Raw genomic sequence first — 17394 nt, forward strand, 5'->3', positions numbered from 1 at the left:
GAGTCGAAGGAAGTTTCCGAGAAAAATCGAGATGCAAAGGAATTGAAGAACGTCCAGAGGAACGAGCAAGTAATTATGCATTCGAGACACGATCGGACACCTTCCGTTCCATCGTCGAACGGGCAATGAACGACTCTCTTAGCGAATACGCCACCCAATTTTTTTCCCTTACTTTCTAAGCCTCTCCAGTCATCGGCAGGAAGTAGTATAGTCTCGACGAACACGACCGCGACGCCTTCGACTTCTTCATCGCCAAGATCTTGGGCCGCGATACGAGCACGAATAATCTTCACCAGGGCCCTTCTGGTGGACACCTTTTTCCTAAGATCCATCTTTCTCCTATTCCTAACTAACACGCATCCGAGAAAACTATAGAAATACATAGAGAAAACTAGAACCGTTATTTTTCGAAAGAAAGGAGGTAAAAGGATCTCTTTCTCTCTCTTCTAAAAGCATAGTAATATAAGCAATAAGCAATCGTGCAACTTCGCGAATTTAATTTAACGTCGAATTATTCATAAACCCTCCCACCTTGGCGTTTTACCGTAAATTACACCGAGACCCTCGTCTTTTCTCCACATCCAGGCGCGTAATTGCCCGTACCTTCCCCTCAACCACTCCTCCCACCCCCCTCTCTCTCTCTCTCGCTCGCTCGCTGCATCTCGATAATAAAAATGACTACACCTTCCGTGTCGAACCTTATCCAGCTGAAGTCGAGCGCGAGAGAAACGGCTGTACGACACGACCCACTTTTTACTCAGGGAAATTCTATCGAGTATTTACATATTGTCTATAAAGAGAAAATATAAAGTCTATCAAAGCGCTTTAGAACGTCAAAAAGAAAATTGAAATATCGTTATCGATATTTTTCTGTCGGCTCAATTATCTTATATCAGCGAGTAGACATCGGATCGGTACTTTATAAGATTGGAAAGAAACGGAAAACTAGCGAGATCGATTGGTTCCCATGATAAGAGCACTTTTAAACAATTAATAGTTTATGCGATCTAATGCAAGTAAAGTCGTCACATCGTTTACGGAATAAACTGCTTGCTGATAATACATTTCATAACGAACGGAATAACTCTTACGAGACAAGGAATAAATTGTAGCACCATTTTGTATTTCTCCTCCACCTAAGAGTTTCCTTTTCTCGAGGAGCAAACCGATTTTCCATCTACTTAGAAAAATCGTACCAGAGACGATTCTCCATCGTAGATTTCTTCTCTTGCTAAAGCATGCTATAAACATAAAATGATATTAAACGAAATACCCTCGGCGCCATAAATCTTTGAAGGTTGTCGAGACTAATGGTCTAAGGGGACTACTAGGAAGAGTCGAAGCGAATCTTTCGCGTTTTACAGGGTTCCCTCCTAATGGATCGATGATTCCTTTATAAAGAAAGAAAGAGAGAGTGAATATTTCCTGCAGTAGACACTAACTGTAAAAGATGTCATTATCTTTAGACATAGGCGCTCTCTTGGCATAGCAAGAAAAACAAGACGGGGAAGAAGCCGGCATGTACGTTGAGTAAAGCTTATTGTTAGTGAAACGCAGGTAGAGATATGTACCTAAAATCGGGGTCAAATCTATAAGGACAAGGGGTCCCGTAGACCCATGTCAAGGAATGATCCTGTAAATTGCCGACTACACGAAAAGGAATATCATATTCTCTGCGAAGAACTGTAAAAAACTCCAGTGAGTCCTCTTTTTTTTTTCTTTTATTTTCATACCTGAGGACAGGCCAACGCTTTCTCTTTCGAATAACCATCTACGAAAGATCATCCTTCGCGAAGATAACAACGGAGAAACGGCTAGAAAGTGAGAATGAAATAATAGAAACGGACGTGAATAATAATAGATATACCTAAGCGTGTACAATTTTAGATTTATTCTATAGAACTTTTGAATTTTGAATGAATGAAAAGAAGCATAGAGAGAGAAAAAGAGAAAAGGAAGGTATTCTAAATCACGATCAAACTAATCGTTGAAAAGGAGTTAACACGTGGCACGCGTCGATACCTAGCGGATAAAACTCGAAGAAAGAAAAGAAAAGAAAAGAAAAGAAAAGAAAAAGAAAAAAAAAAGCAAATGAGAGGAGGCAGGCAGTGGCAGTAGTAAAACGAAACTCGTTTAATTATAGACAAACACCTGTCCTCCAGTAGGACGCAGACGTCGTCGTTCTTCGGCCACCTTGCAAGCTCTTTGCCGTAACTCGCCCAATTAACGGCAAATACTTCTGCCTCTTCTCGTTCGTCTCTTATCTTATGGACGTACTATTATGTCGACTACGTTCACGGGCAGCTCCCTTCTTTCTATCGGGCATGGCGTATCCGATAGACACGAGAGAAACGCGTCGAGAACGTTCTCGTGCGCAGGTGCGTGCCCCCGAAGGCGTTGGACCAAAGTCCGTGCGATGCACCTGCGATCGTCCAGCTACGGAGGGAGGTGGAGGGTGGAGGGAGGCAGGAGGAGGCCGACGACTCTGTCCACGGACCCAAAGAAAGAAAGAGAGGAGATGAGAAAAAGCGTAAAGATGCAGACACAAATAAATTGCAAAAACGTAATAATAGTGAGAAGGTGAAGGAGAAAAGAAGAGAGAGAGAGAGAGAGAGAGAGAGAGAGAGAGAGAGAGAGAGAGATGCCAAGGGTCTTTGGCTGAGGAAAGAGAAGCTCGCTTTGTCTCAAGGCGAGCTGCTCTCCTTCGAGGAGAGGCAGTGGCGATGGCGATGGCGATGGCGGCGGCTCTTCAAAAGACCGAACAAAGGAACGGACACGCACGAGGCCCGCGAACAAGGCCCACGGACGAGAGAAAGAGAGAAGAAGAGTAAAGTAGAGAGACGATGGGACCTTTGCCATCGAAGGTTGAGAACAACGCAGAGTACCTACGTGAGAGTTTGCGAGACGAACAAATTTCTCCTCTCTTTCTTTCTCTCTTATTCTTTCCCGTCTAATCCCGTACCTTTTCACGGTTGCATTGTTTGCTAATAATCAATGAGATCGATGAAGATTCTTTTTCGATAAATATTTAGATGCGTAAAATTGTCAGAAAGAGAAAGAGAGAGAAAAAGATGGACAAAATTCAAACATTTTCTAATAACATTTTTCCACGTCGGACACCTAATTATTATTTGACGACGATAAAATAGAATCTGTCGTAGCGAAAAGAAAATAGTTCTCTAACTACACGGTGGATCGATCATCCTCGCTGCTAATCACGTTCGACCGGCGCCGGACTCCTTTGTTTACGAGAATCGCAAAGAAGATGGCACGGCTCGCGGCATGCTAAGGCTGCCCAGTCGCGTTTAGGAATGCGAAGCACTGAACTATGAAGGGAAAGAAGGACACGTACATAGTTCAATTCTCCTACCTTTACTTATTCTTTTTCCTTTCTTCGACGACAAGTCGATTAACTATTTGATCGCGAGGAGGGACATTTTTTTGTATATATTTGTTTTTTCGTACTAATTAAAGAAAAACTTCTAACATCCGTTCTCGAGAAAACGCGAATCGAGGTCTATTGATCGGCCTATAAAAAGAAAAAGAAAACACAAATGAAAGAAGAAAATAAGATTTATCATTTCCGGCGGGTTATTTCGCAGGATCTTCTTCATCATCGAGAACATCTTCGTCGCGGCTTCGGGCAAAATTCGTAGAAAGAGCTTTCTCGCGATATTCTATGGATCGTCACGTAACGACGTCGTTGTCCTTTTTTTTCGTGAATTTTTGTCTTATCTCTCTCTCTTTTAAGTTTAGACCAACTTTTCGAACAAGTAGATATAAAAAGAGAGTTCAATGGTGGATTGTACGCAACACAAATTCGTCGTTGACGTAACCCGCAGCGTCGATCCCTCCTAATGTCTCTTTTAACGTCACCTCTTAGTGTTTCGCTAACGATTAGCAACGGAATCGAGGTTACCTCGCGCACCTTCCTCTTTCGAGCTAGCTTCTCTTTTCGACGAGATACATACCACCGCCGCGTGCATAGCTGGTTTGTTAACGAGCAAGATGCGGCCAACGAGAAGCATTGAGGAAAAAGGAAAAAAAACAGCGTTTTTTTTTGTCGACTCGAACGAGTAGAAGTAAGGTCGATTATCTCGAAAGAAGTACCTACCGCTTGATCGCTATCCGTACTTTCTCTGCTTCGAACTGCAGTAACTTCTTTAATTAAGTAAAAGAAGTTTTTAATCGGAGATGTTGACAAAGAAAATGGTCGGGGCAGGGTAGGGAGGGGGAAGAAAACGTATCGGGGGAAAAAGCGAAAGAAATGGGTCACCGAAGGAAATTTCGCGTTGAAATTAGCTCGCTCGAGAGCTCGTTAAAAGAGGTAGTAAGCCAGTAATAAGACGGTGCGGGTTAGGGTAGCATAGTAAAGAGAAGGAAAGAGAGAGAGAAAGAGAAAGAGAGAGAGACCAGGAGCATGCCGTCATCGCTTTCCCTTTCCGCGGCTTTTGCGATTGTGTAATCTTCCTCCTTCCTCTCTCGTTCAGCTCCACGTTCAGCTCCTCCTTCGGTTCTCTTCGCGGCAGCAGGCGCAACCTTCGGGAGCACGTGCCCCGCACACGAGAGATACAATTTCTTTTTTCTCACGGCGCTGTGGTACAGCACCGAAAAGGTGCTCTTGTATTTCTCTACACTTTGGCTCGTCCGGCTCTACCGAAAAACGTGCCACGCGTTCCACGTTCTTTCCAACGGCCAGATCTTAACAAGGATTAATCGATCAGATAAAGCCCTCCCTCCCCGCTGTTCCCTTCTTCCACTTCTACATTTTTATCCTTTTTCTGCTTCATCTTCTTCTTCTTCTTCTTCTTCTTCTTCTTATCCCTATTTTTTTTTTATCTTTCGTATACACGACTGTTCATGCTTGATTTTTCAGTTACCCGAAAGAAGCCATTCCTTTGTAAACTAAGCGTAACATTGATTTACATACTTATTAAACAAATCAACATTTTTCTTTCAAAACCGACCGAGTATATCGGATAACGACGTGATTTCGATAACGATAATCCGTGTTATTCTTGAGAGGTTGAAATGAAAAAAAGATGGAAAGCACGTGTCCCTGATCGCAGCACGATTTCGATAAACCGGTACGAAGCAAAGGAGGTTCGTGACACGGTGTCCTTCTTTGAGATCGAGAGTGAATCGAACCAGAGTCGGCCAGAACGCTTCGAGAGGACTAGTATGCCTGTAACTGGCTACGTTTAATGTCCTGGAAACTTTAACGCTTATATACGCTTTTTAATATACACGTATATACATTTTTTTATTCAAATAAATATTATTTTCAATAAATTAAATATATCTATCCTTGAATACAAATAGTAGTATTCTTTCATCAGACCGCGATAATATTTCTATTTTAAAAATATATATATATATCAAGATTTAAAAGAATCGAAACAAAATGAAAGAATAAGAAAGGAATGTTATAGGACAGAAATTCCTTTTCTCTCTCCCACCCACATATACGCACGTAAATACACGATTAACATAGTTGCGCTCGTCGACACGAGTACGAAAGGCGCGCGCGCACGCTCGCACGTAAATGAGAAGACCTAGGCAAGTATTTTGTAGCTTCTCGAGAGCTATATGTATGCGTGAGCACACGTTACTATACAAACCGGCGAAAGGACGAGACAGCGACTATCTCTCTCTCTCTCTCTCTCTCTCTCTCTCTCTCTCTCTCTCTCCTCTCTATCTCTATGTCTATGTCTATCTCTCTCTCTTTTCTTCTTTTTTTTCTCATTCTCTTTTCCTCATCGACGACTAGAAAGAAACGGGCAGGAGTCGAGAGAGAGAGAGAGAGAAAGAGAGAGAGAGAGAGAGAGAGAGAATCGCAGAACCAGTAAAAGTAATAGGGTGGTGTAGTAATAGCAGCAACAGCAACAGCAACAGCAGCAGCAGTAATGTTGATGGTGGTAGTAGAAGCAGTAGTAATAGCAGGCAGTCTTGAATCTTGACCTAGGACACGCACCGCCGACTACGTCACAGTTCGACGTACTACGAAGGCACTATTACGTGCACTCCACGTTCTTTACTGCGAGTACAAAGGTCGAACAAGATCGAACTCCCCGAGCCCTTTGACTTTTTCTCACCGAATTGACAATTCATTTTGCTTCTTTTTCTTTTTCTTTTTCTTTTATATAAAAATTAAATAACTCATTACGATACAATTTCTATCTGTTATTCCGTTATAAAGTAATGATTGTGCTATGTGCAGAAAAATGATTGTAAGTATAGGATGAAACGGGGTTTTTGTTCGAGGGGAAAGAAATAAAAAAAAAAGAAAAAAGAAGAAAAAAAGTCAGGAACTTTGTGGTTTCTTGAAAAAGAGAAAGAAAGGGTGGGGAAAAAAAGTGAATAACTTCCTCCGGGTCTCCGGTATGGACGGAAGTGCCACGTCGGATGCATTGTTACGAGTGGAGCGTGCACGGAGCCGGCGCGGATCGGCCAAATGGAGCGAAAGAGAGTTACCGGTGGGAGAAAGAGCCCGCACACGAACGTGTTCCTTTTTTATATCTTAATACATATATACATATATGTATACTACATCACGCACACGGATAAGAGTAGGTGCATACATACTACCTATCCAACGCTCGCTTGTACGCTTCAACGTTGAACGTAGTTACGTGAGAGAGCGTGTAGGTGGTCGGACTCGCGGACCACTTCCTCTCGGCTCGTGCGGTCTTCGAATAATCGGATACTATCGATGAGAAAATACAACCCTTTTCTTTCCCTTATTATATCATGGAAAAAAAAAAAGAAATAAAATAAATATAAGCCAAATATTAACGTGTTTCAAACGATCGAAGGCTATTCATTTAGAAAGCTATAATTATAAATATTTTCAATAATTTAGATTTTTATCTATTGCAATGAATTATTATTTGGTATTTGGAAAGTAAGCTTCTCTAGTAGGCACATTTTCAGTGCAACTGTCGAATAAGAAAGTAACAAGATTGTATATACATAAGAGTATAAGTAAACCGGTTCGATTCCAACTATCTGTCTCAAGAAGCAACATAGCTAAGAAAATTCACGCCTATTTTGCGTATCGTACGATGAAAATCACAGTCGAGTTCGCGCCGGTCATTCGCAGGAAGTAATCGATTTTCTTACGGCGATATATCATTTTTCTCTACAAAGTCAACTTCAATAAATGTAATAATCCCGTTTTCGAGATTCCAAAGAAGGAAATCAATGATTTCAAGCGATTTACGGTCCCCTTCTACATCGAGAAGTATAATCTGCGTATGAATTTCGAGGACGAAAGAAAACGCGGTATTGATCCGTTCGTAAAAGTCGAGGACAAGCCGAAGGGTGTCTGAATTTCTACGATTTATTGTACACTCGAAAGAAATCGAATAAGGATAGGGGAACTCGTCGAATAACGCGATCATCTTATCATCGGTTTTGTTTAAATTCGATAGAATAACGTTGATTTTCAATATTGTTTCTTCTATGAACAGCTGCAAAATGATTATGTCGGTCAGGAAGACTAACTTTCCGATAGAGCTGGTGGTATTATCGCGTGAAGATGCGTCCGAGCGAGAGAAATAATAGAGAAAAGAAAAGGGCGGAAGGAGAAAAGGGCAGAGCTCTGACAAAGGAAAGGAAGAGAAGGTGGAAAAAAGAAACAGAGCGAGAGAACGTTAAGAAGAGAAGAGGATGAGAGGAAAGCTTGATCGGAGACCCCCTTTGCATGCGTTCACCTACACACACACACCTGCATACTCCACTTAGCTCGTTCTCAGTGCGTGACTGCTTACCTCCTTTTCTCTCTCTCTCTCTCTCTCTCTTTCTCTCGGATATTCGATATCCTCTCGCGTGTTTGACACATACACACACACACAGAAAGAGAGAGTGGGGGTGGGGGAGGCACAGGGAGGGCACACACGCCAAAGTATAGACACACGTTGAAAACATGCAACAAACAAAGACGTTTCCCACTTCCGATGGGCCTCGCGAACAACTCGAGCGTCCCTATCCGGCGAAATTCTATCTTATCCTGTCTCGTGTAATCTATTGAACCACCCGGTTAACCACGCGGATTCGATAATTCGTATCCCGTGAAAAGATTAAGGAACAGTTTATATCCTATCCATCGCTGTGGACCGACGATGCGATGATTCGTGACAAAATTTTGATCCTCCTTTCTCCCTGCGTGCCCTGCGTTCTTCTTAATTATCCATCTAATGTTAAAAGAAGAAATCAAAAAGATATTGCGAAAAGTCTTAAATAAGTTTTTTCTCGATTTTCTCTCTTTTTCATCGATTCAGATTTACTTTAGGGATTAAAGGCGAGATCGTTCGTGCTTAATAAGCAGGTCGGTCGGTAAGAAGAAAGGATACAAATCGTCGACGATTATTACACTTCTACCCTGGTAAGAAGGGTGCTGATCACCGGTTTCGAAGATTGCAGAAAAAGCGCTCTCGTTCGCTGTTTTTTTCCACAAAGAAATGATGATGATGTGTGACGATCGATCGATCTCTCTCTCTGTTTCCTTTTTTTTTAAATCTTCCATTAACATTTTCATTGCAACTTAATTGCAGTAGAAGAGTATTAATAATAACATGCGCTGGCCTGACCTACGTAAGAAGTTTAACAGCCGTATCGACGGATGTCATTTGAATGAAAATGTAATAAAATTCGCGTGCAGCATAATTCAATTCAAGGTCGTCGCGCTTGGCATGCTGCAAGTAGATGCAGAAGCAACCGATTTAACTTCATTTTTTTCTTTTTTCTTTATTCTTTCTTTTTTACACCAATAAGATTACTTATTTCCCAAAGGAAAGGAAAGGAAGAAAAGATCGAATGAATCTTCATTCGAAATCTCGATAGCTCCGCCGATCGTATAGTCACCCAATGCAATATTTCCCATCGATCCTTCTTCAAATGCATCGAACAGACGTCACCGATGACGTCAAGTGCAGACGCAAAAAAGAATGCAACAGAGAGGAAAGAGCAAGGAGAAAGAGAGAGAGAGAGAGAGGAAGCGTACGACGAAAAAGGAGAGATACCTTGGAAGGATCCCACGATTCGCGTCTCGTAGTCGAAAGGATTTTTCGAGCGCTTTGCCGGTGGAGCCCTCGAGAAAAAGGCGGCTTATCGCGATCTCGAAGGAAAGGGCGGTTCGAGAGGCGAGCGACCTCTTCGTCCTCCTCCTCGTCCTCCTCCTCGTCCTCCTCCTGGCCGCTCTCCCTCCCCCGAGGGTAGCCCCGTGCACATGGCAGACAGAATAAATAAAAAAGAAGAAAAACCGCTCGTTTGGAGCAACGCGCGCCTGTAAACATCTGCTAGGCGGGGGGCTCTCGTTCGGCTTTCGACAGTGTTTCTCATTCGAATTAAGGAGAGAAGATATTCGGTGTCTGGCTCTCTCTCCGAACCGGTGCTTTTATTATCGACGTCTCTCTATTGGACGTACGCGTACAAACGACGTATCTTCTTTCTACCTTACTCCACTTCGTTTTTCTTTTTTCTCGCTCCTCCTCGGAGCAGAGGGTCGAGCGTTGATCGAGTTTCGAGCATGAGAACGGAAAGAGAGGCCCGGTGTGGGTAGGCAGCTGCTTCAGAGGCCAACAAAGGCATCGGCAACCACCGCACTACTACCGTCGCTGCCAGCAATTTCTCGACCCCCTCTCTGCCACAATCTCTTATTCGATCCTCTCTCTCTCTCTCTCTCTCTCTCTCTCTCTCTCTCTCTCGCTTTCGTTTCCTTCTCGAAAAATACAGTAGTAGTCGAAATGGTTCCTTTTCAAAGTCGATAGACCACCTTGGCAAACGAATAATCCTTCTACCCTTTTACGATACTTTTACGATCAGACAACGGCCATGGTTACATCGATGAGTCACTTCCACGTCGTCTAACGAGTGACGCTTATTTCGCGAGTACCGATCGAAATTGATCCGGAGAATACACGAGAGATACGAGAGAGACACGGTGGTCCTCCTTTTATTTTTCTTCAAAAGAAAGCGTGCAAAGTTTCGACATCGTTGTCCGTAAAATCGAAGACTCCGTCTCGTAACTGTAAGATGCCCGTATGTATGTAGAAAACCAGACGTCCGAACTGACGGTTTTCCAACGTCGCTCTTTCTTCTCTCGACACTTCGACAAAAGGTGGCCCGTTTCCACGACACACCGGAAGTTCTTCGTTTCGTGGTCGATCTTCTGGTCAATAAGAAACGACCGTTCAAAACTACAATGCCGAGTTCATCCAGATAAGTCTCGATACATTCGTATCTATATATTTACTTCATATATAAATGGGTAGGATCTGATAGCGCGACGAGGGAATCACTATAAATACACGATGAGGGGAAGCAAAGAATCGAGGAGTATCCATCTGTCGAACAAATGCCAGGTGATTGAGATATGACGAGAGAACTCGACGTTCCAATTAAATATTATATTTACAACTTATCGCCTCTCTACTCAATTATCTGATCGAAAATGTAGCATTCGAGAATCGAGGGTGATTCCAATATTCGTGGAACGAAAAGTTCCACAGTTTGTTAGAAGTAAAAGGGAAGACAAAAAATAGTCTCATAGGGAGGCCGACGAAGGCCGGACGCCTTGACCTCGTATAAGCTACTCGTAAAAGATTCGTAAAGGAAGAGGAAGAGGAGGAGGAGCCGGAGGAGAAGTAGGTAGGTCTCTTTTTTCTTTTCTGCTTTTCACGAAGTCGCGTTAACGACAACGTAAGGTCGTTGTGGGTCCGTTGACACGCTCTCTTTTGCTCTTTCTTTATACAGGAACGACATACATTCTCAGTTTCTGTACTGAAAATAGAACGGTCAACCTTACTTACTAACTAAGAAACACGATCACTAAGAAAACTCGGCTCTTTTCTCGGACTATTTTTTCTTACGCTGTCCATTAGGTTTTCACCAACCGTGTAGTACCTTATCTCGAAGCGATATCGATTTTGATTCTACCTTGAATTAGATCGCGATCATAAAGAGTATATTTAATTCGCCAAAGTTACAATTACGATGCATTTTCCGTGTATTTATTATTCCCTGTAGTAAATCATTCCCTCGGAGAGAGTCAGGCGGTGCACGAGCTAACGACCTGGATAACCAGCCGTGATGTTTCCAAAGTAACGTCATCGTCGAGCACGACGCGATGAACGCGCGAGGCGACGAGAGTCCGTCGACGGAGGCGTTCATTACAGCTTCCGGTCTACGAGAGCGAGAGAGAGCGACATACTCTTTCTCTTTCGCTCCACTAGACACTATACGAGATACGAGTTGGAGCAAGACAGAGAGAACGATCGAGCGAAAATGCTTAACAAATAGCTACATCCTCATAATGGAACGGCGTATCAAACTCATTAGACGTCGTTATTGGATCGACGCGGTCGCGTTCAAGAGAAAATTGCCATCTTCTCGCACTCGGTCGAACTTCCGAGAGAAAGAACGACGGACAGACAGAGACGGAGAGAAATACAAAAGCAAAGTACAAAACGAGGAGAGAGAGCAAAAGAGATATGCAAGTACCTATAAGCGTTGTACGTATATCGTTGTACGTATATAGAAGTTGGAGCCGCTATTCGGCCACGCGAGTCCATGGACTTTCGAGTTATGGGAATGATTCATGACTAGGTATGTTAAACTGGTTTCGAGGCGGCCAGAATGCGCGCGCTCGCGCGCGACTCAATGGGAAAAAAGCTCGCGTCCCGATCTACGAGACACAATACGCCGCGTTTGAAAGATAGGAGGAGAGAGAGAGAGAGAGAGAGAGAGAGAGAGAGAGAGAGAGCTAACATAAGATAGAGAAAACGGGCTTCGGTGGTCGTTGCGCATGTAAATGCGCAACCCCGGTTTCTTCTCCTGGCGTCGACGCGAGAAGCGTACTCCTCTCTGTTGAGCGTTCTTTTCGGTAGGTACTTTAACTGGTTGGTAAAAAAAGAAAAGGATGCCAAAAGCAAGCATCCTAAGCTAAGAAGAAAAATCATTAACGTACGGATATGTTTTGAAACGTGTTAACGAAATAGGTAACTTTGTTTGGGAATTGAAATGATGATTTATTCGATCGTCGAGAATATTAAAAGCATTGATTGATTTGGCCAAATCTTGTAGTATAATCGTCGAAGAAGTAGAATCAGCCGGATCCTCGGACGAAACGAATCTTTCGAGAGTCGTGCCACGGTGCATCTTCGTGACGCGTAATCGTCCCGAAATAAAAGGAAGACGCCGTAAGAGGGAGAAAGAGAGATGGACAGAGAGACGATCTTCGCGTTCCACACTCGCTCCGGCTACGCGTATATACAGTCGAAAGCTCTCCCTCTTCTTTCGCTGTGTGTCTCGCTCGCGTGATTCGGTCGCACGACCATGGCAGTGACTCTCAACTCGCGGTACCAACAGATAGAGAGTGAGGAAGAAAGAGAGGGAGAGGACAAAGAGCTAAGGGAGAACGGAAGGGACGATAAGCACGTACGTGAATCGCAACGAGGCCTGAATTTAAAGCGCGATCGGCTTGACACCGTTCCTCCTACCGGTTACTACGACGATCTACGAGGATGTTATTGTACGCTCGATATTAGCACTCCCCGCGTGTAACGTACGCCGCTTCCTCCTACGTCCGACGCGAACCCTCGCATCGTTCGCTAGTGCTTTTCCACATCCTTAGATATCGTTCTCCTCGCAGAGAGAACGATTAATTCGATGATAGATATAAATAGTATACTGCGGATTGATCTAGACAGGTACGAGTAGGTATATATATACGCGGAGTAGATAAATTTGACTTTTTTTCCCGTTTGATATTTGTAAAAGAAAATAAACAAGATAGAGAGGCGCGAACAGTTCGATAAACGCATCGCGTCGATAGCGATTGGATATTTAAATCGTTCGCGACGGCGGCTCATGAAACAGTTTCTATCAGAGTAGTCGTGTACGATCGATCATCGGCACGCGCAAATCGACTTCGGACTTTCTACTTTGTAGAACTAGACACCCGTCGTTTCTGTTCTAATCGCGAATAGACAACAACAGTCGAGTAAATCGCGTTTCCCTCGTCTCTTCTCCAATTTCCTTTTCTGTCTTACAGAAAGTGATGGGAACGAGCAAAATGTCTACGTGTAAATGGAATTAATCGATTATCCGACTAGAGATCGAACGTTCGCTCAGCTAAGAAAAACAAAACTGACGAGTTCGTTTTCAATATTCCGTTTGAAAATGTCTTGTTGACAACATCTCGTCGTTCTCGACGATATGTTCGAAATATGAACACCACAACTGCGCGCGACGATCACGAAACGGTCGAAATAAAGACGGTACTATAATTTTAAACTCGAAGTACGTTGCCTCGGTTAGAATACTTATTTCAACGATCCTTTCAATCGCGGTCCGGTCGAGGTTGGCTCTCTTTCTGCGATACATTTTGCCCACAGGCCGTCCAAGTCTTTATCGTTTTTTCTTTTTTAAACAACAAAACGCTCGAAGAAACTCTCCAACGTGTTTCGCTAAATATCGTAAGATCGTAAATTTACAGCGAGCGGGAGAGCCATTGCCTTGATTCTATCGATACTTCCGCTTCGTTTACGCCTACGCATCGTACGAGTAAGAGCGAGAGAGAGAGAGAGAGAGAGAGAGAGAGAGAGAGAGAAAGAAAGGGAAAAAAAATATATGATAAAAAGTTGCTGAGAGACGATCGTAGGCAGTCGATATTTTCGTAATAAATGAGGAAAAAACAAAGAAAGAGAGAGAGAAAAACGACCCGATAAAGATGTTTTAAACCGTTTCATAAAAGTTCACATCTACGCAAGTACTGTGTGTAGTTCGCACAGTGTCCATGTAGAAACGGTTATGTACGATCCGAACAAAGCGCACCTACACCTGGCACCTTTCTCGGAAGCGGCCTTGGGGAAAGACCGTAGGGTAGAGACAGGACACCATCGGTCGATGAACGAAAGATAAAGAAAGAGAAGAAAGAGAAAGAGAGAGAGAGAGAGAGAGAGAGAGAGAGAGAGAGAGAGAGAGAGAGAGAGCATCGTGGTAGAAAGAGGTGCTCGCGAACCTGAAATACCCTGAAACGGATCGGAGAGAAGAGAAGAGAGGTAAAGTCGGGAACTTGCCGGCAAAAGCATTGCCACCGAGCTGCGTCAAGGCTACTGCCTGACGAGACTCTCTATCTTTCTCTTTCGGATGCGTCGTCGGACGTCGCGGACGCAGAACACGAGCCTTCTTTATTTATGAGACGTGCGAGCAATGTGTATCGTTCGAGAGTTTCGATCTAGACGTCAAAGAGAGATAAAAGATAAAGAATAAAGAAGAGTGATAGAGCAAGATATAGAGAAAGATAAAACGTGTGAGAGAGAGAGAGAAATGTATGCACGATCGACTAAGAGAAAGAAGAAACAAACGAAAGGATCGACGATTCGTCGTCTTATTCGAAGGTCGAGAGAAACGAGCCGCGACCTACGACAGGGCGAAGCGAGTGAAGGTTGTACTCGACGAACGCGCGCGCGCGCGCACGCGTGCGCTTCCACTTTCCCCATGTGCGAGGAGAGCTTTTTTCTTTTCCTGGTTGTATTTTCTTTTTTTTTTCTTTTTTTTAACGATAATACTTTCTCGCAGAATTCCCTACTTAAAATTGAAATTTTCTTAGCTTCCTTGAAAGAGCCTCGAGAGCTTAAAGCATACAAGAGAACATGACCTAGGACAAAAAATTAAAGAGAGGGAAGGTTAGAAAGAACTCGCTCTCTCTCTCTCTCTTTCTCTGTCGGAAAAGAGAGAAAGAGAGAGAAGGGAGAGGGAAGGGAAGAGGGGAATTTCGCTCGTTCGAACGTAAATTGGCTTTAATCGACGACGTTTACTCGGTATCGAGTTTCCCGCGGTGCGTTCTCGCGTTTGTACCACACTACGACGACTCCTCGTGGCCAATGAACCGTCCGTGGCGCATCGCGTCGCGTATATCGACGTACAGCTACTTTTCCCTTCCCCCTGGTACTCTCCTCCATCTTATTATTTCTTTCTCGAACGAAGCAATGATATACGAAAAGAGACTCACCTAAGAGATCATCCTTATTAATATCATTCATATTTTTCTTACTTTCAAGGATTATTTTTCAATCTTTTCTCTCAATTGTAAATCTATACTTTTATTTCTTCTATAATAAGAATTCCTCTCCAAGTCAAATAATTATAACGTTCGATAAGCGTACGACACATTAATCGAGAAAACGAGACGAAAAAGCAATTTGCTCGTAAAAATAGTAAGAGTTATTGTTTCTCACGCACGCTTTTATTATCGTAATAGCACGCCGCGAAATAAAACGATGGACGAAGGAAAAGAGAGAAAGAGGGTGAGAGGGAGAGAGAAAGAGAGAGAGAGAGAGAGAGAGAGAGAATAGATAACGATAAGGGACGGGTCGGTCGTACGACGCAAACTCTACTCACGACACGCTATGTAAACTGCAAATAGCGTAATATATAATATTATTGACTAACACTTCCACATTTGTCAAAGTATAATTTTAAATGAAAGAATGAAAAAAATAAGGCATCGACGAAACTAGAGAAAAAAAATGCAAATATAATCGACTGGGGATCATAGGCAGGCTTTCGATGATTCGACAGAGAAAACTCTGTTCTCGATTATCGTCGATACGGAACGTATAGAACATGCGTACACAATAAAAAAGAAATATAAAAAGAAAAAGTAATAGAGTATTTGCAGAGTTTACGTTAGTTGGATGAATGAAATGAAATGAAAAGTAAAATAAGAAAAATGTGCGTGAAATGAAGTACGCTCACCTTGTCGGCCGACGATCTCAGCCACGTGCTCGCTACTAGGCACCGGCACGCACTCGGTCATGTTCTGGCTCTTTTTTGAACGAGCTTCCTCGAAAACGCTGTTTGGTGGATTTTGTAGAGGATCCGGGTCGGTGTTGGCACCAGGGACCGCGCTAGTTCCGGTACCGGGACATCCGGGCGTGCTCTGATCGAGCCCAAGCATCGAGAGCTCGAACGCGAGCTGAAGAGCGCGTTGCTCCTCTATGGAGTTAGATACCCCATTCGTGCAACGATCAATCTCGCTAAACAGACTTGTCGGCATTTTGATGATATCTCTTTGACGAATATTACTTTGGAAAATGTTCTTTTTTTTTTCAACGTTCGAAGCCGAGATTATTCGATTACTCCTCGCCGTCTATTTCTCTTTGTTTTCACCTTGATGCGCGCACCAACACACACTTCTTATTTTTAATGTCGGAACGGCCCTCTTGGTCCGTCCAATGAAAACGTTCGTCGTTCGCGTTCACTCGACACGAGATATTTGAAAACGGTTTCGCGCGCGTACTTCGAAAGAGAAGGAGCGAAGGGAAAAGCAAGCAGCGATGCACCGTATAAAAATAACGAACGTTAATGACGAACGTAGTCGTAGTCGTCTTTCCTTCCTTGCCTTGCCTTGCCTTGCCTTTTTTCACTCTTCTTTTCCGTTCGCTATCACTGCGCTCTATCTCTCTCTTTCTTTATTTTTCTCTCCTTTTCGTTGGCAACGAAGAGAAGCTTTTTCTCTAATGAAAACACTAAACGCAGCACAGGCGAATAAGAATGAATGGTTATATTCGAATAATTAATAGTGCGACAGCTCCCAAAAGATAGGAAAAAATGTTCGTTCGAGTTCTCGACTGCAACTACCGCTTGTCGTGTTCGTCAGGGTTGGCGGCGGTGTCGTCGTCTTCGGATGCGCAGCGCGCCTTCGTAATTCGTTCGTTCGTAAATCTTTTACTTACGTCCTCTTAAACTCTTTTCTTTAGTCGCATCGGACACGATCGTATATGTCCTCCAACTCTTTCTTAATTTTCTTAGCGACCAACACAGAGAGACTTACCCGAATCGTTGGAGAGCGTCGTCGCGCGACTGAGCACACTACTGGCAAACAGAGTTGAGAGACGCGTTCGTTCTTTCTTTCCTTCTTTCTTTCTTTCTTTCTCTCGCTCTCTCCCTCCCACGTCTACTATACGCACGCCTTTCTTCTTTCTCTCTCCCTCTCTTCTCTCTCTCTCTTGGACAAAGCCGGGCGTACTTGGTATCTCCTTCCTACCGTCGACTAGCCAGCAATACTTTTCTCTTCTCTCTCTTTCTCTCGATCTCGGTCCGCGGTCTTTCCTCTCTAAGGCAGGCGCGTGCAACTACCCTCTCGCTCGTGTTACCACTGCGACTGACTGCGACGTACTGCGACTGCGGATGCCGAAGCCGGCGCGTCGCCATGTGCCGGACACCGGCTTAGCTCCCACCCGATTGGCTGCCGTAGTCACGTGGCCTCGGCCCTTCTCCTTCGAGCTATCGCTGCCAACCTCGCCGCCAACCTCGCCGCCAACCTCACGGACAACTTAGCCGCCGGCCGGCCTCGTTCGGCAACCTTCGCAACTCATCGTTTCTCTT

At 43.8% G+C, this 17394-nt stretch overlaps 1 protein-coding gene across 1 annotated transcript in view; it reads right to left on the reverse strand.

Moving 5' to 3' along the window:
- The window catches only part of LOC106785898 (RNA-binding protein MEX3B), a 35296-nt gene extending 17902 nt beyond the window's left edge, over positions 1 to 17394 (reverse strand). The window contains exon 1 of the mRNA XM_014746721.1: positions 15763 to 17394. Coding sequence (XP_014602207.1) covers positions 15763 to 16063 — 301 coding nt within the window. The 5' untranslated portion in view covers positions 16064 to 17394. The remainder of the gene's footprint in view (positions 1 to 15762) is intronic.

This window comes from Polistes canadensis, unplaced genomic scaffold (assembly GCF_001313835.1).
Source record: "Polistes canadensis isolate GaletaPanama2010 unplaced genomic scaffold, ASM131383v1 scaffold_58, whole genome shotgun sequence".
In the NCBI taxonomy this organism is placed as follows: Eukaryota; Metazoa; Arthropoda; class Insecta; order Hymenoptera; family Vespidae; genus Polistes; species Polistes canadensis.